Genomic DNA, 18,674 nt, shown 5'->3' on the forward strand with positions numbered 1-18,674 from the left:
GCATATACTCATGAAAAAAAAAGTGATTAGCTACTTGCATGAACCTGAGTAGCATGTCTCAACCCAAGCATAGCACCATAAATATAATTACATCGCATCTACGTGTGTGGACGAGCTCACGAATCAAAAAGATTCAATTACTAATCATAAAATCTCGTACAGGCAACCAACCATAATCTCAGTATATACAATTCCTCGTACAACCTTAAATGCGGCCAACCAAACAAAAACTCTGCACAATATCTCTCCTACTTAAAAAAGCAGTAAGGCGTGATCCGTTCACCAGAATATCCGTCTGCCGATTCCTCTGCTCGTCCGCATGCCCGCTCGCCGCACGATCGCCCGCTCGCCCGATCGGACGTTGTGCTCTTCGTCCGCGCTCGCACGATCGCACGCGCTCCATCCGCCTGCGCCCCATCCTCCATCCTCGCTCCCGAAATTACCACCCGCCCCATCCTCATCGTGTGCATGAACAACACCAGTCCGCCGGATCCCCTCCACGTGCAGCCTCCTCCGGCAAGGATGCCTCCTCCGCCGCGGCGGACCGGGAGCAACCGTCGGCCCCCGCCACCACCAAGATGGCCACCACCAGGGATCCACGCGGGGAAGATGGATCTGGGCAGTAGCGGCCTAGATCTACGCAAATCACGGATTCTCCTCCCACCGTGGCACAAATTGTCCAGAATCCTCGCCTAGATCTGCTAATCGCGCTCCTTCTCCCCCTTCGGATCCCTCTCCAATCCAATCCGAGCCGACCACGAACACATTCCATGGTGGTGAGCTAGCAAGCCTTTGATGGTGGCCGATGGGCGTGGAAGTGGGGCCAGCACAGCCTTCTCGGCCACCACCGCGCCGGATCAGGCGATCGCCGCACGGGCTTGCCTTCTCCTCCTCCCGCGTCGCTCTGCTCCCTGGTAGCGGACCTGACCAGGCCTTCATCGTCGTCGGGGACGTCCACGGCCAGCTCCACGACGTCATCTTCCTGCTCCGAGACGCCGGGTTCCCCTCCGAGGAGCGGCTCTTCTCCGTCGCCGCCAGCCTGCCCTCCTGCCGCTGCGCGAAAATCTTGCCCGCCCTCCATTGCGCTGTTGCCAATTTGTTTCTCAGAATCGACCGTGGACTTATCCTCCACCACCTCCCGCCGCGCAGCCTCGTCGCATCGCAGTGCGTATGCAAGGCGTGGCCGCCATCGTCGACGGCCGCCGGCTGCTGCTCAAATCCTCTCAATCCTGGAAGATATTTGATTGCTTTGATGTTGATCCTATTGGATCCGCTTTGATAGTTGGTGGGACTTCGTCGATCTCCCCATCTTCCGTTGTGACGCGATCGCTCCCCGGTGATCTACTCTTCTCCTCCCATTCGATTCCACTCTTACACCACCCAAACCACCTCGATGGCGTCTATTGTGTTTGTTCTCCCGCAACTCATGGCTACAACAGTTCCAAGGTAGACTCTCTCTTCCCGACGTCTCAATCGATTTATATATTTGCTGTGTTTTCTAATTTATATATTTGCCCTGTGTCAATCCCATTGCAGATTAATCCCCGTAGAGTACTCCTACATTGCTCCAAAATATCATTGAATCAATCTTACAATCCCCGCATAGTACTCCTTACGAGGTGACCTAATCGAATCCTCTTTTCTTTTTTGAAAGGAAGAATCCTTTTTTCTTCGTTTTGTTCACTGTGTACCAGATTCAATATTGTGTTGTGTTGGCTTTCCAATAACATTATTTGATTTCTTGCATATGAGTTAACCACCATGTGTATATCATACACGTAAATTTGAATGTTGAATCCTGGACATATAAATTCAGTTTCTGGACATCAATTTAGTAAAGGATGGATTACCAGTGCAAGCCATGTTGATTAGTTTTTCCACAAGGTTATCACTTTAGTTTCTGAAAGTGTATCACTCTTTATATTTTATTTCAATTCATGAATAAAAGTACTGTACTCTGGTCTAGAGATTTATTTTAGCACCTAACAATGCAAGCTTGATGCGTTGAATATGTAGTGTTTATATTGCCTTTGACATGATTGGTGAAATGTCTCAAATGGCCATTAACATGAAGAGACTTTATATGGTACAATTTTCTGCATCTTTTTGTCTACTCCACAAATTAATTGTTTCTATTCCTCCCGAAGATTCATATTTCCATATTGTGACTTAACCACATTAACTGTTATTGATGACTTGAATATACTTTTCATTTTACATGTTTTATTTGCTTTGTATTTTAAGCACTTTCCTCTGCTTATACGGTGCCTACCATTAACACTTTCCATGATTGCTTATTATTGTCTCCACGTCCAGTGATTAACTTATACTTGCATGTTCTGTGTTCTAGTTTACTGGGTTCTGAAAGCAGCAATCGGGTTTTTTTGACTTGGTAACTATGATTCTGGTGAAGGGAGCTTGGTTTTAATAACATATGTGTTCTCTTGGCTTGTGGAGTTGCAGGGAGGGCGAGGTGCTTTGGTTATTGGATGACCTTCGAAGGAATTGGGAGCAGGGAGGTGTGGGAAAGGGGTGAACCGAGTGGTCGACATCGGCTACGACGAACCAGCGGAGCAGCAACGGAGCACCGGCCGCGGCAGCACCCCATGGAAAGGGGAAAGGCAAGGTCGCCGAGCTTGAGTAGGAGGTTTGGCCCAATCTTTGCCGTTTTGTCCAGTCGTTGCAGCTTCTGAATCTGATTTGGGGCTATGGTGGTTAGCTGGCAAGCCTTCGATGGTTAAGTCACAACGGTGGTTTATTATTGTCTCCATGTCCAGTGATTAACTTATACTTGCATGTTCTGTGTTTTAGTTTACTGGGTTCTGAAAGCAGCAACAGGGTTTTTTTGACTTGGTACTATGATTCTAGTGAAGGGAGCTTGGTTTGATAACATGTGTGTTCTCTTGGCTTGTGGAGTTGCAGGGAGGGCGAGGTGCTTCGGTTCTTGGATGACCTTCGAAGGAATTGGGAGCAAGGAGGCGTGGGAAAGGGGTGAACCGAGTGGTCGACATCGGCTACAGCGAACCAGTGGAGCAGCAACGGAGCACTGGCCACGGCAGCACCCCATGGAAAGGGGAAAGGCAAGGTCGCCGAGCTTGAGTAGGAGGTTTGGCCCAATCTTTGCAGTTTTGTCCAGTCATTCCAGCTTCTGCTTCTGAATCTAATTTGGGACTATGTTCGACTAAATCATTTGGAACTAGGACTCTGAAGTAGGTTCAGCTATTTTATTATTTGTACATCATACTATTTCTATAACATGTAGCCATGTATTCAGTCTGTGAAAAAGATACAAAACACTTTAATCTGGTATGTGGTAAATCTATTTGTTGTGTTATTGGCCATTTGAGGTAACCATGGTGCCCGCTGTAATAGATATAGCTTTTGGATTGACCGAAATTAACCAAAGCAAAATTTACGCAAGCAAAATTTTAATCCTTGGCTCTGTATAACCCTGTTTTTTATTTCACAATGATTGGGAATTGGGAACGAAAAGGATAAAACATATAACCGGAGATTGTAGATAAACCGAAGATTACTTTGCATTTTATGAAAGCATTTGCTCAGTTGCACCCAAACTGTGACTACTTAGCATAGCATTGCATAACCTGAATGTCAAATGCATAGACTCTTCTGAATTCTTCTAACAAACCCCTTTATTATTGATTACTCGTCGATGGACTATAATCAGCTTCTTATCAATGTTTGATGCACCTACTGAATTAAGACCTTGACCCTGTTCTGTTAAAGTATTATCTGTTTTTGATGATGTCAAGGTGGTGATTATATGATGAATTACTCACAGCTGAACTAATAGATAATTGTTTTTAGTTGTCATGCCTGCAGTAGAAAATATGTGTGTGTTTTATGCAAGGGTAGGTTTGTGCACTCTCTGTGATATGGACAGGAAACCTAACATTTAGGTTTCATACTATTCTGTCATTGACTGATAGAATAGTGAAAATCTATACTTGGTCAAATTTGTTGCTGACAGTAAACTGTGCGAGGCTTATTAGTGTTACTAAATTGCAATGCACTTGATCATATCAAATATCATTGCTTAGCCATGCACTTAAATGATATTATCCTGCCTGGTTCTGGAGTAGTCTATGATCAAAAGAATAATTTTTTCATCATTTAGAGTTTGTTTCTTAATTGAGACTGTTGTCACACGACATCTTGCTGATGTCCCTCCTTTGCAATTGGCAGGCTTTTGATGAAGCCATCTCGAAGCTGGACACCCTGAGCGAGGAGTCCTACATGACACCACTTTGATCATGCAACTCCTTCATGAACACTTGATCCTCTGGACTTCCGATATCTCAGTAATCTTCCATTTCTCAAACATAAAGTTCTGCTCACACTCTTTACTTTATCCTGAAATCATCCCGATTCCTTAAAAGGGTTTTCTGCTCACACTCTTTAGCACCTTGACCCTGTTTTCAGTCCGACAATACCTCAATATTCTTTTGCCAGGGTCGTGTCATGTTTGCCATGATATCTCACTTTTGTTGCAACGCACGGGCAGAAAACTAGTATCTAAACAAATACCATCAATTGAATATTTTTTTAATAAATACAATTTCACTCAATCTGCTCTCAGCTTACATATAAGATCTGTACAAAACATCTAATCACACCACAGCTGATATGAACAATACAAGCACGATGTGATGTAACCCTCGGATGTCCGGAAGCCCAACGGCTACTTGCTTTTGAATCTTGCTTTTTTTTTAAGACAGTTTTTGAATCTTGCTTGGGCTTGGGCCACAGGTGTCATCTCTTGAACTCCTCCGCCCAGCCCTCCTAAAAATGTCTGTTGTACCTAATTGCTATTTATGTGTCACTATTTAGTTTATTTTTGAGTGAATTCCTCCCGTGTCACTGTAATTTTTGCAGTTTCCTTTTATGCCATTGATGTCTAAAATTTTTGGTGGCATATGAGAAATTTATCCTTCATTTTTTCTTAGCTTAATTAAGTAGAGATTAATCTTTAGTTCAATCAAGTGAGTTTTAGGTTGACCTAATAATAACTAAAAAACTACAAACTTGTTTTCCCACTGTCCTGTTTCAGACTGCGTCTAAGACGGCCCCGATTTAGTCCAAAATGGGCTTCATTTGAGGCCATCACAAACCCCGTACGGCACACACGAGGATGCTACGGCCTGGCCCAATAAATGCACGGACTTAGATTATTGAAGCGACTTGCAAAACTTTTTTTCAGGCAAACCACTTGGCACAATTACAGACTCAACACACAGATCTATCGGACACACGACCAAAAAAAGTTCAAGTAATTGTAAGTATACCCTCTCAAAGAAAATATCTTAGAATATATACATTGTAGCAAGACATACTTTAACAGAAATGAGGTGGATTTCACTAAAATGTAAGGTAAATTGTCCAATATGTTTCAGCTAGAGATATATTTGGACATTTACCTTACTGATTATTTAAATCCACCTCATTTCTATTAAATTATGCATTGCTAAAAGGCATGGGAACTAAATGTATCGAGGTAATGGTTTTCACAACATTAGTGTTAGAGATCGAGATCAATGCAAGATGAGTAAAGATGAGGTAATCATGGGTTCGAATACCTTTGAGATATCCAGTGCAAATTTTTTTGAAGGGCCAGGAGGGGTTGGCTATTTTAAGAGGGGGAGTGCACGCCACCGAGAGTTGAGCTCAGTTCGTCAGATATCCAATGCAATTGCGCCTATCTTTTTTCTCTTTTTTTTAATATACTTTATTGTGGTTTATCCACATGCATTTTTTTCTATTTCCTGTTCATTTGTCATGAGCCACGGCGCACAATCTTCAGAAAAGTCTTTGATCTATGTTTTCGAACCCGATCCCCTTTGCTTAATCTTCTGCTTCACGCATTATGAAAAAGGAGCCCAAACAAGACGACCCCGGCTGCCAACCATGCAAACAACATAAGTATATAAAGAACTAAATGTGCGTCCTACTTGTACCTAAAAAAATATAAAAAACGTAAAAATGATAAATAATTAAAATAACTAAATATATAGTTTCTCAATATTTCGGCTACAAAAGGGAACACCCAGCCCTTTCCTGAGACCAATATGACCCATGGACCGATCACGGATGGCACGAACCACCACGCATGCACATACGGATCGATGCGCGCACGAGCAACGTACACCGGAGTGACAGAGTCGCAGGGACAGGAGAGATATCGCGCCATGCATGCATGCATGCATGCATGCGCGGCAAGGACACACGACGCAGGCGCCAAACGCCTCATCCGATCGATCGTCACGTATTCATGTACGTGCCTCAGTCACAGCAGGTGCGGCGAGACGTGGAGCCCGCCGGCCTCCACCGGCGCCGCCGCGGCGAGCTCCTGCCAGAGCGCGGCGGCCGGCGGGAACACGCCGGCAGCTTTCCACGTGTCCGCGCGGTCGCCCTCAAAGATCGTCGCGGGCCACAGCAACGGCCCCGCGCCGAAGCTCAGCTGGGCCAAGTCGGCTGCGGCGGTGGCGCTGGCCGGCTGCCCGAGGCCGAGGTCGAAGCCAAGTCGGCCTTCGAGCAAAGGCGCCGCGCCGAGCGCGAGCAGCGGCGCCGAGCCCAGCAGCAACGAGCTGAGGAGGCCGCCGCTTCGTGCCGTCACCGGCGCAGCCACAGTGGAGGCGAAGGGGATCGAAGTGGTGGTTGTTGCTGCTGCTGCCGTCGCTGTGGCGACGGCGGCCGCGATGGCGCGGGTGGGGCGCGCGGGCCGCGGGCGCTTGCGCGTGGAGCCGCCGATGGGGACGTTGCGGAGGGAGCCCCCGAGCGTCCAGTAGCGGCGGCACGCGCGGCAGAAGTGCCGCGGCTGCGCCGTGTTGTAGTTGTTGTAGTAGCAGAACTTGGTGTCCCGCGACGCGCACCGCGGGCACTGTTCCCGCCCCGTTGGCGCCACCCCCGCCGCCGGCGACGGCTTCTGGACCATCATCGCGTGATGCGCCGCCGCCTGCTGCAGGACAGCGCCGCCGACCTCGTCGTGCTGTGCGGGCATTGGCACGGGCGAGTGGTGCAGCGGCGCCTCCATGGGCGAGGTTGTTGCTTGCTAGCTAGCTAGCTTCTCGGATTGCTGGATGCTAATGCTGCTTGCTCTTACTTGGGTTGGAATTGGACTGGGCGATTGGCTGCCGGTGATGGAGGCTCAGTTGAGAGGTTGCTCTTATATACAGCGCCCGCCCGCGGCCGGTGAGCTGCTGTCCAGTGGGTGATGCCGGTGCAGTGGCGCGTACAGCGCGCACAGTGTTTGTCGAGAGAGGGACTGCTCGACCCGGCGGCCTGTGGATGGTACGGAGGTGACGGACTGCATGCTTGCAGAGCGCAGGGAGGGAGACAGGGCCCAGGGGTAGGCAGTGGCTACAAAGGTTACGTAGCTTTCTGTTGCAGATCGAGCAGACGAATTCTTGCGTCCCTTCATCAATGGACCACGAAGGCATGAATAATGTGATGTTTGTATTGAACCGTAAGGATAAGCCTAACGCAGTTGATCATCGCCGGAATTTTTTTTGCCAGGATTCACGCGGGAATGGAAATGTTTCATTCGAGCTCCATCTTCATGCCCTGCGTTCTTGAATCGTTCCTCCTGCACGAAACTATCGAAAATGGTCATAGGAGCGGTAATCATCTCCAGGTAATTTGTATAGAACTACTAATTGCACACACATCTCACATATAGAATCAATTTATGATATAGTAATTCAAAAAAGTAAAAAAAAAATATAACAAAAGAGAGCTTTTAATTTCATATATGAAATTCACAGTATGATCATATAATTTTAGAGTAAAACGACAAGTAACTAGATAAGAGAGTGGAGAAGATCGTATCGTTCAGAGTTGATCGGTTATAGCAACACTGTGAGAAGGATTAAGATTGTGACTAATTTGTGAGATGATAAAAATAATTCTCGTTTAGTATTTTGGTGTAAAGATAACGTGATGGAGGCGATCTCTCCTGGATAGCGGTGGAGGTGATGTGCGGATGATGGTGCATCCTCTCTAGAAAGCTGATGATGATGTAGGTAAAATGCGAGAGACGGCATATCCTTAGGAGAAATCCGACGGTGAATATACGCAAGATAAATATTAGATATTTAGGTATAGAAGATAAATAAGAGATTAAATAGAGTTAAACTTTATATGATGACCGTTTATATATATATATATATTCGTATCGATCGAATCTGTTCTTGTCGGCCGAGTGCATGCATGTATGCTGCTGCGCTGTGAAACGAAAGTGGACACATGCATGCATGGTCGGTCATGCATGCTGCAATGGAGAGGACGTAATTTCCACAGGGCAAAAGCTAGCACCGGCCGAATGGATTTGCCCAGCAAGGGAAGGGGTGGGGGGGGGGGGCAAGGGGAGAGAAGACTCACTGTTGTGCGGTCACCCCACCGCTGTGGCCGTCGTCGTTGCTGCTGGTGCCAGTACTATTCTGCTATCTATAGCTCCTAACTGAGGAGCGAGGCCTGCCTGAGCCGCTGGAATCTCGAATGCGACGTGTCGTGGCCGAACCCGAGGATTCCTTTGAATTCGATGGCTGCCGGAAAAAATCAAAAAATAGACAAACACCGTATTTATTAAAATATATAATATATTAATATATTTACAAATTTAGTATATGTATTCAACATCTTAAATTTCGAAAACCCAATTTTAACACATGAGGCATAAAAAAATGTGGACCCGACAGTATTTGACATCTGACGTGTCGAATATGACACTGTGCACCATATTCGACAACTCATATGTTAAAATGGTCTGTATTCGACAAATAAAATATCGAATACTGTGAACAGTATCATATTCAGTACCTCAGGTACGCCAAATTCAGCTGCCACTAGTGTTGTGGTGTCGCAAAGAAAGAAGCTAGCAAGTTATGTGTAAGTGTGCGTTTAAGTTTTTTATTTAACTCATGATTTTATTTAGAAGTATAAAAATAATTCAAAATTCTAAATATTTTCACGAGTAAATTAGAGCTTACTAGTAACCTGTTTTAATTGGTTTGATCCATAAAGGCTGAGCGAATATTTAATTAAAATTCTCCAAATGAGCTTACTTTTATAAATACTAGAAATTTTTAATGTCTCAAATAAATTCCTAAAAATCTATAAAAAAAATCACTAATATTCTTCTCATGTGATGTACTAATTTATAAAAATATTTTCAATCCTAGGTTATTTGGTGAAAAAGTGAGTTCCTTTGTAATGCTCTATTTATATTACATTTTTATTATTTCATATGATATTCTCTTGTTAATTCAATTTGAATAAAAAAATTAACATGCACAAAACATTGGTTCACATATTAATATTAAGTCTTCGTAATGCTCTTATATACATTTTTATCATTTCACGTGATATATATTTTTTAATTTAATTTGAAGAAAAAATTCAAACATGCACAAAACCTTAGTTCTCAAATTAATTCAAACATGCTCCATTTAATATGTTGCTGGCACCAAGCTGAAAACTATGGGCAACTTCTCATATTAATATTAAGCCTTTTCTTGCTGTTCTTTGTGCTTAATTTTTTTTTCTTTTTCTCTCTTCCTGCTTTTAGAGATGACATCTCCATCTGCATGCTCCTTATCTAGTTATTTAAATTTTAGATATATCATTTATCATATTTAATTAATAAATATTTAAACTTGTCATATCACTACCTGTTTTGAAAAGACGAATGTAAATATATATTCGTAATTCTTAGATTTTATGCTTCTTAAGTGTCTCACTTTATCATCTTAGTAGTAGTCGTCAACCTGTCATACATCACATAAGAAAAATATTATTTATTTTTTGGGTTCTGTATGTATTAATATGAATGTATAATCTTTTATTCAAATTTAATTAAAAAGAGAATATCACATGAAATAATAAAAATACATATAAATGAAGCATTACAAAAGAATTCCTTTTTTCACCAAATAACCTAGGGTTGGAAACATTTTTATAAATTAGTACATCACATGAGAAGAATATTAGTGAATTTTTTTTAGATTTTTGGGAATTTATTTGAGGTATTAAAAATTGCTAGAGTTTATAAATGTAGTCTTATTTAGAGAATTTTAATTAAATATTGGCTCGGCTTTTTTATCAAGCTAATTAAAACGGGTTGTTGCTGAGCTCTAGTTTACTCATGAAAATATTTAGAATTTTGGACTATTTTTGTACTCCCAAATAAAATTATGAGTTAAATAAAAACTTAAATGCACACGTACACATACAACTTGCTAGCTTCTTTCTTCGCGATAGCACAACACTGGGTGGCAGCAGTATTCAGCATCTGAGGTATCGAATACGACAATATTCACTATATTCGACACCTCAGGTGCCAAATACTGCCAGATCCACGCTTTTTTTTTTTTTGCCTTAGGTGTTGAAATTTGGTTTTCAAAATTTGAGTACCGAATACACATACTAAATTTATAAATATATTAATATATTATCTATTTTAATAAATAAAATACTATATGTTATTTATTTTTAGATTTTTGCTTTTTGCCATGGCTGCGCCCTGTAGTCTAAGAACACACAAGCCACAAGGCATAAGTACTGATAGATCGCGTGTCGAATATCGGTTGATCTGGGCCATCATAGGTACGTACTATCTTTGTTTGTTTACTCTTGTTTTGGACATCGATACACGTTTTGCACATCGATATTGCTTCTAATACACATACTTTAACATTATTTTTATAATTATTTCTTAGTAAAATTTGGTAAACATATAATCATATGAAAGTATTGTTCATGGCTAATCCACTCAATCATTTTTGCATGTGTTAAATTTTAATAATTATATATATATTAATAGTAAAAAATTGTGAAGTCTAGCTACACCTCTTCTAAAACAACATCTATTTGGGAGGGGTAGTACTGACAGATCTAGTGCCGAGTACCGCATGCAAGGGAAGATCAATTATATATACGCGGGATGCATGCATATAGTCAATGTGATAGATGCGGTACACAAATTAAGCGCGGAGATGCGATATGATTTTTGTCCTTATATACGGAGGAAGATCCCTTGCGTATATGGAGCTAGCTGCTACGGGACGCGGGACAGAGCAGGGACATGCAGGGGCGCCGTGCAGTTCCAAGCGCAAGCCGCCAGGGGCGCGCCGTGGACGGACGCACGCACGCCGGCCGGCTGGTCGGGGCCGTGTCAGGCGCCCGGTGGCCTGAAGCGTAGTGTCTGATCGATCGATCCATCGATCGGCAGCGAGCGCGGCATGCATGCACTCATCGGCGGTGGCGCCAGCCGGCGTGGCGGATGCGCGCGCGGCTGGTCGATCGGGCGCCCACGCCGCCGGGGTCCAGCGGCCGATGCATGCCGCTGCTTGGTCGCCGTCCGCTCAGGGCGGGCCGCCGGTGCATGCAGCAAGAGAGCAACACGTCGGGGTATACGGCCAAAGGAATGGCTCAGCCGGCTCAGGTACTGCTACTAGCTGCCATCGTGGTGCTACTCCGCCTCAATCGGAGAGCCCGCTTGTTTCGACTGATTATCGGATAGTCATATAGTTTGCACTCGTGGAATATATATGCACACACGGAGGGGCGGGGCGGGGCAAGGCGTAGCCTGTTTGTGTCGATCCAGAGATTGAAGATGGCTATACGTCGTTAGATACTCATCCATTGTTTAATTTTTTTTTTAAAACAGACCGTTGAAATATATATATATATATATATATATATATATATATATGTGTGTGTGTGTGTGTCGGGAGTTCGAATCCCTCCTCGTCCACAGCCTTCCAAAACCAACATATGTAGTCACCATCATACGTACTCAAGATATTGTTTGGAGAGGTAGATATATGGGCTCGTGAGAGATATCGGGGATATAGTAAGGAGCGAGAATAGAGAGCGTTTTCTCATCCATATTCTCATATAAATTCGTGATAATCAAATTTTCTTACACCCATCACCTAATAGGGAAATTCGCGGCGGATTACCCGGGAACTGAGCACCATTGTCATCTCTAGAGCCGTTAGATACTCATCCATTGTTTGAAAAGAATTGAAACAATGGCTGTTGAAATATAGCCGTTGCTCTATCCAAGATTAGAGTCCAAAAACGGTGATAGAAATTCTAAAGTTGAAATGGAATCAGTTGAACCAAATAAGGTCTCAATATTGTAAGTAAATGACCTCGTGAATCCTTCAAATTGTATTCATGAGAGCATGAATGCAGCGGCGATTCTGTTCCTGGACATGGACAACTCGACATGAAGTCGATCCCTAGCTGGCTAGGCCACAGCCGCACCTGGCTCGCTGCATCCACTACTGGGACGCTGGACGGATGCACCTCACTCATGCACGCACGGGTTCGAGCTAGCTACAATCGACATGCATGCTGAATATATATATATATATATGATGTAGTATAATATTTTTTATATCTAAGGATCTAACACCCAACCCAGCCCACTCACCTCCTCACCGGGTACTGTAGCATATGGGCTAAATCACTCCCCGCCGATTACTGTACCAGCTAGCCCAGCCCAACCCAGCCGAGCCAGCCGTGAGCCCGAGCCTGCCCAGCTGCGCCACGCCATGTGGCCGCGCACCACATGGTTGCCCAGCTCACTCACCCCGCGCACGCGCGCCAATCATGTGTCTCTAATTCTGTGTCGCCGCTCAGTAGTTATCCTGTAGCTATGATCCAGTAATTTTTCAGTAGTTATCTAAGTAGCTGTCATCTAATAATTCTTGAGTAATTTTATTATGGATTAGATGATTTCAAGTACAAATTTACTATGACTCGAATTCTTTAGTAGTTGTCAGCAGTGCGAGATATTTACTATGACTTGGATTCTTCAGTAATTTTGCTATAAGTTGGATGCTTGCTTTCAAGCATAAGTGTGAATTATTATTATGACTCAGATGCTTCAATAGTTGTCAGTAGTGTGATAATTTACTATGACTTGGATTCTTCAATAATTTTGGTATGAGTTGAAAATTTACTATAGGTTAGAAATTAAATTACTACATGTTAGAAATTTATTATGGTTTGGATGTTTTACTATAATTCGGATGCTTCGGTAGTTGTCAGTAGTTTTATTCAGTATTTATATCCGTAGCTATCTAGTAGTTTCAAGTCATAAAAAAATATTCAGTAGTGTCAGTAGTCATCAATAGTTCAGTATTAAGTAGTTTCAATTTATAGTAAAATTGTTCAGCAGTGTGTCCATAATGTTAGTTGTTATCAGTAGTTTTTCAATAGTGTTGGTAGTTTTTGTCAGTAGTATCAATAGTTATTTAACAGTTCTAAGTTATAGTAAAATTATTTAATAGTTTTGTCAATAGTATCAGTAGTTGTGGCAGTAGTATAAGTAGTTTGTTCAGTAGTGTCAGAAGTTTTTAGTCAGTAGTTTTGTTCAGTAGTGTCAGAAGTTTTTAGTTAGTAGTTTTGTTCAGTAGTTGTCAGTAATTCCAAATCATTCAGTAGCTTCAGTAGCTTTTAGTAGTTGATACGGGCAACGGTGGTGCGCAGGTGCGGAGGTGGGGGTGTCACGTGGCGAGCGGTGCAAGAGGGCGCAGGGGCACGCGATAGGGGAGGGCGTGTGTGGAGGGGGCCACGTGACGCCGGGGCGCACGTGGCACGGGGCCCATGTGGTGCGGGTGCTCAGGGCAGGGTGGGGGCTGCCTGCTGTGGCAGGCGCGATGGGCTGGGCTGGTTGGGAGTAAAATAGCACTATATATACACATTGTATAACTATTCTGCAAGTACACATAGCGTATCTATAGAATACGCATAGATCATGTGCGCGCTTGACCGAGCAGCCAACCAGGCTCTAACGCGCACGCCAACCCCACTTTCTCTCACCCACCTACCTCGCGGGCCCACTGAATGACCAAGGGCGTTCCCACATCGTGAGCAGTGATTGCGACTAGTTGCAACTATGTACATAGAGAGGTTATAAACATAGAGTGATTGCAACTGCTTGTTACAACTATAGACATAGAACAGTTACAACTATATGCATAGTGAGATTGCAACTTAACTATCCAAGCTAACTAATTGTAACTAATTGCGATCATGTCGTAATTGATAATATTGTAATATTTCTCAGCATGTTGCAACTAGAGTATCTATCATGTTATAACTAGTCCACACTCGATCATGCATGTCGTAACTAGATTGTCTAACATGTTGTAGCTAGAGTATTTACTATATTATAACTAGAGTGTCTACCATATTATAATTAGTACTCACTCGACAATACATTATCGTAACTACAATGTCTACTATATTATAATTATATTATCGTAATTAGAGTGCCTATTATATTGTAACTACGTTGTTCAACATGTTATAACCTGGTTGTTTTTAATCACAACTATAACTCAAGTTGTAACTGCAGTATAGCACAAAGCGCAACTGGGTGACTTACATGAATGTAACTCTGTTACGATCATAAAACTTCATCAAAATATAGCCTTCATAAGTCTCATTTGGTTAAGCACATTTTTCAATAATATATTTCAAATGGATCGAAAATCAGATATGTGGTTCTAGAGATATTGAATTTTAACGATTGGGATCAATAAAAGATTCGTTGTATACAAGCTTGTCTGGTGGCTGATGTGGTACAAGCTGGTTTGACTCCTTTATTTTATGCATGTAGGAGGTAAAAAAGAAGCGCATATGTTTGCACCCAACTTATACGCAGTGTGAATCTATTCTGCACATGTATAAGTTTTTATGTAACCGTGTAAGCGTGATGCCTGAAAATAGCATTCATTTTAAGCAACATGTATAGGCATTTGATCTCCATCTAACGCACCATAAGTTCTCTTCAACCTCCGCCATCAGATCCTGACGTCGGCTCACTCCCTCGCCTCTTGCCCGCCTACGTCTGTCTCCAGCAGTGTCTTCGTTGCCGGATCCACACCCACCACCCTCACCATGCTAACCTCTCCCCTAAACTCACTGGCGACAAAGGAAGCCCTCTCTAACCTCCACCGGCGGCAACCCCTCCCCTAAACTCACTGGTGCTGGTACGTTCACACAGTTATATGAAAACTTATGCTTGAACTCTCGAAAACATATGTATATAAGATCCGGTTTGGCAGAGCTCCATCTTCAAGTTTCACATCAGATTTTGAGATTGTAAGCTATAATAAAATAATTTAAATTACTATTTTTAATTTAAAATAAAAATAAAATAGCTCATTCAAATACTATTAATATATTCACAACTCTAATTCTATAGATTTATGAAGCTAGTGTACCCAGCTCAAAAATAATCTTGGAGCTAGCTCTTCCAAACAAGCTCTAAATAGCTACCTTGCCTATCACTTGATTCGCTTGCTTGTGCCTGCCTCAGGCTCACTCAATCGATAGCTCCTCGCTGTGACGCCGCGTTCGTCACTTATGTCGGGGCACAGGCACACATGCAGTAACGTACTACATATGTTGTAGCGGCAGCAAGTGGCCAGCGTGTCAATCCTCGGATCAACCATCGCATGCAGCAGGGACCGGGTACGTACGTCTGTACAGAGGCTGGCAGTGCATGCAGGGGTACGTATAAACAATATCCCTGTACGATACTGGGTCAGTCAGGCACTCAGGCAGCTGTGCTAAGGCTCCTCGGCCATCAAGGGCTCTGGATTTGGAGACCGCCCCGGCATGTACGTCCCAAAAAACCCTGCATGTTTGAATTTGGATGGAGATGATGATTCATGCAGGGGATTTTTGGGACCTGGTTCAAATTTAACTCTGCTTGGAATCGAATTTCAATCCAAAGCCGATCTCGATCTGCAGGGGCGAAGCTAGGTTAGGAGGTGTGGGTGTATATGCACCCCCCTCCTATTCAAAAATATTACTACAATTAGCTTCGGTAAACAGTAAATTACTGTAGCTCCGATGAACAGTAAAGAGCTATGCACCCCTCTCTCTCCAACGCTAGCTTCGCCGCTGTCGATCTGTACAGGCATGCATATGCTCCAAGCACGACACTCGAAAATGCCGGTTCGAGTTGAGACAGCCCAATGGCCCATGGCAATCGATGTTACGAATCAGTATCCAGACACTTCACACTTGTACCGTCAGGATTCAGTGCAGGTACAATGCTGCTCAGCATGACAACGTGGAACGATGTTGATCGAGTCTCAAACTCGGGTGAAGTGAAATGCTACGTACTAGATTTGCATGGCCTGCTTAGGTGAAGGGAGCACGAGCAGCGATTTTGTGTACCTTTGGAGTAAATGGTGCTGATATGAGACGACATGTAATCCGATTTTCCAAAAAAAAAAAGACGTCATATAATCCTGCAAGATTTGTAAAACAAGACACAAGGGAAATCATTATGACACTAGACACATACTGTACCAATAACTATAGTGTGGAATCTTCAGAAGCGAAGAGAAGTGCAGTGTTCCTTGTGGAGAAAATTGATCATTTGACATCTAAAATATGTAGTAACTACCCGCTGAGGATGACATATGAGCTATCATGAGTCTATACAAGTGGGTCGAGGTCAAGTATCAATTTAACTGACACTTCGATATTTTAGATGTCAAATGATCAGATCTCTCATTCCTCATGTGTGTTCCTTCAAAAATGAAAGTGTGCGCATGGCGAGAGAGAGACCAGGGCAGCGCTGGATATAGAAGCTTTCAAGTGCAGAGAGTTCACCTAGCGACTCTGGAAGTTTAGATGTTCAAGTGAGCTGAGGCGCTGCATGCACTAGGGAATCAACGAAAAGGGTTTGGAGACAGCAGAGTTCCCCGAGTTGGCCAGGCAGCTGGTGGAGGGCACTGCATTCTGCATATCTAATACCAACTCTTCTTCCATATCCAAGTGACCAGCGTGTGAGTTTTTCTTCAGTTTATCCTTTGGTTGCTAACTCGCCATCATGCATTATTCGTGCAGAGAACAATCTGGCCACGCGGAAATTGATGTGCGTGAATCGGTGGGTGGCAATATTGACGGCATCTGACATAGGGCAATATCCCTTTGGCCTTTGCGCTCCTGAAGTGCTTCTTTGCAAGTGAACTCGATCTCCTGTTCTTCTTGTTTCTAACATCACCAAGAAACAACATGCATGAGAGGAAACACAGGCTATGACACATACATGAAAGTGAGCTATTTAAAGATAGGTATATGGTTCGAAGAAAAAGATAGGGAGATTAATACACCAAAGCCTCTAGCAGAGAAGAGTAAAGAAACTATGTCGTTCTTGTACTGAATGAGCGTTCAGTCTCAAGCACATGGAGTCCTCCCTGAGAAGATGCAGAACGAAAGTAAATTTCTTTACCGAGGGAATAGCTGATGCCAGAGAAGAAATCAACGAGTGTAACAAAAGCAAAGACGAAATAAAGAGGATGTTCTGGTGTAAAAGATAGTAGATACCTCGAGATAGGGATGATAACGGTTCGAAAACGATCAGAAAATGTCTAAACCACTTTTAGTTTCATATTTTCGCTCGGAAATGAAGTCGATAACAATAATACTGGAAACGAATATGACAACGATAATATGAGAAAACCGGAAACAATGTTATCAAGATAGAAACATGTCAATATCGATTGAGAATCGATAATACAAACCCAAAAGAACAATCTGACGTCAAGACTCATGGAATCCCAGATTAAAAATGAAGAATTGGGTTAATCGGCAAAAAAGACTGACAAAGAGTCATCCGTATTCAGTATCCACACTACTTTGTGATCAATGAAGGAAACAACACAGTTGGAATGCAGGTGCCGGTAGGATTTAGCATAAGAAAGCAGAGTCATGCATTGTATTGCACACAATACTAAGTAGTACTTGGTAATTACAAAGGAGGGTAGAAAACAAAGCAAATAGGGGTACATGACATCCTCATTTCAGTGTTCTTCACTGGAAGAACCGGAGAACACACATCTCGCCAAAGCCAAACTAGACTAGATCGCCGCCCGCTTTTAACCCCCATCAGGGCTCTCTATACATACTACGTACTTTCAGTGATCACCAAAGGCGCATGCCTACAGAGAAAACACTGCACATCTTACACACGGTGATTCACAAGAACACATACATATATAGAACACAATATAGCCTCAAACTATCAAACACGCATGCACGCTAGATTCCTCTGTTCAATCTATCAAACACAGCAACAGATCAGGTTCAGCCATGTTGATCGGATGCAGGCACAAGTTCTCACACTACCTAGAACAGGTTATTATAGAAGTATTTTAAATTCTATCACCGACAGTTATAAATTCCATCTCTACAAAAAATATCTGTGATATCGATCTTGTTACAGACAGTTTTAAACTGTATGTAATACACTTACACAGAGACAGATTCTCTAGAAAATCATCTGTGCGTAATAAGGATTACATACAATTTTTATTTGAACCATATGTGAATAGTAAGAGTGGCATATGGTATTTATTGAAATCTATTTGTGAGGAGTAAGAGTCGCATATGGTGTTTATTTAAACTTGTCTGTGTTAACTGTTAGACGGAGCTTTCTAAAAAATTGTCTGTATCGTCCTTTCCCCTATAAGTAAATTTGCTTTCTGGTTGCGCAGTCAGAAAGCAAATTTGCTTATAGCGGGAAAGGGTCACACAGATACACACTCCATAATTCATAAATTAAACACATTGACATATTATTCAGAACATTGATCATATATTATTCAGAACATCGACCA

At 42.9% G+C, this 18,674-nt stretch overlaps 1 protein-coding gene and 1 long non-coding RNA gene across 4 annotated transcripts; one reads left to right on the forward strand and one right to left on the reverse strand.

Annotated features, from left to right (window-relative positions):
• Window positions 1-402: 402 nt before the first annotated feature.
• Window positions 403-4,468, forward strand: LOC133906339 (uncharacterized). Of its 3 annotated transcripts, none has more exons than XR_009907757.1 (5): window positions 403-1,446; window positions 1,537-1,619; window positions 2,017-2,086; window positions 2,464-3,106; window positions 4,207-4,468. It is a non-coding gene; the product is annotated as an uncharacterized LOC133906339 (long non-coding RNA). The 3 variants fall into 3 exon arrangements; XR_009907759.1 differs by lacking the exon at window positions 2,017-2,086 and having other exon boundaries at window positions 2,464-2,647; window positions 2,923-3,106; XR_009907758.1 differs by lacking the exon at window positions 2,017-2,086.
• Window positions 4,469-6,304: 1,836 nt separating this feature from the next.
• On the reverse strand, window positions 6,305-7,185 carry LOC133906805 (dof zinc finger protein MNB1A-like). Its single transcript, XM_062348821.1, has one exon. It carries the CDS (start codon window positions 7,049-7,051, stop codon window positions 6,305-6,307), a length of 747 nt encoding a protein of 248 aa, XP_062204805.1. The 5' UTR covers window positions 7,052-7,185.
• Between the last annotated feature and the right edge of the window lie 11,489 nt (window positions 7,186-18,674).

The sequence above is a fragment of the Phragmites australis genome, chromosome 23, assembly GCF_958298935.1.
Source record: "Phragmites australis chromosome 23, lpPhrAust1.1, whole genome shotgun sequence".
NCBI classification, from domain to species: Eukaryota; Viridiplantae; Streptophyta; class Magnoliopsida; order Poales; family Poaceae; genus Phragmites; species Phragmites australis.

What these genes read in the sequence shown, in the direction of transcription:
- LOC133906805 (XM_062348821.1), bottom strand. Translation starts at nt 7,051, where the DNA reads ATGGAGGCGCCGCTGCACCACTCGCCCGTGCCAATGCCCGCACAGCAC.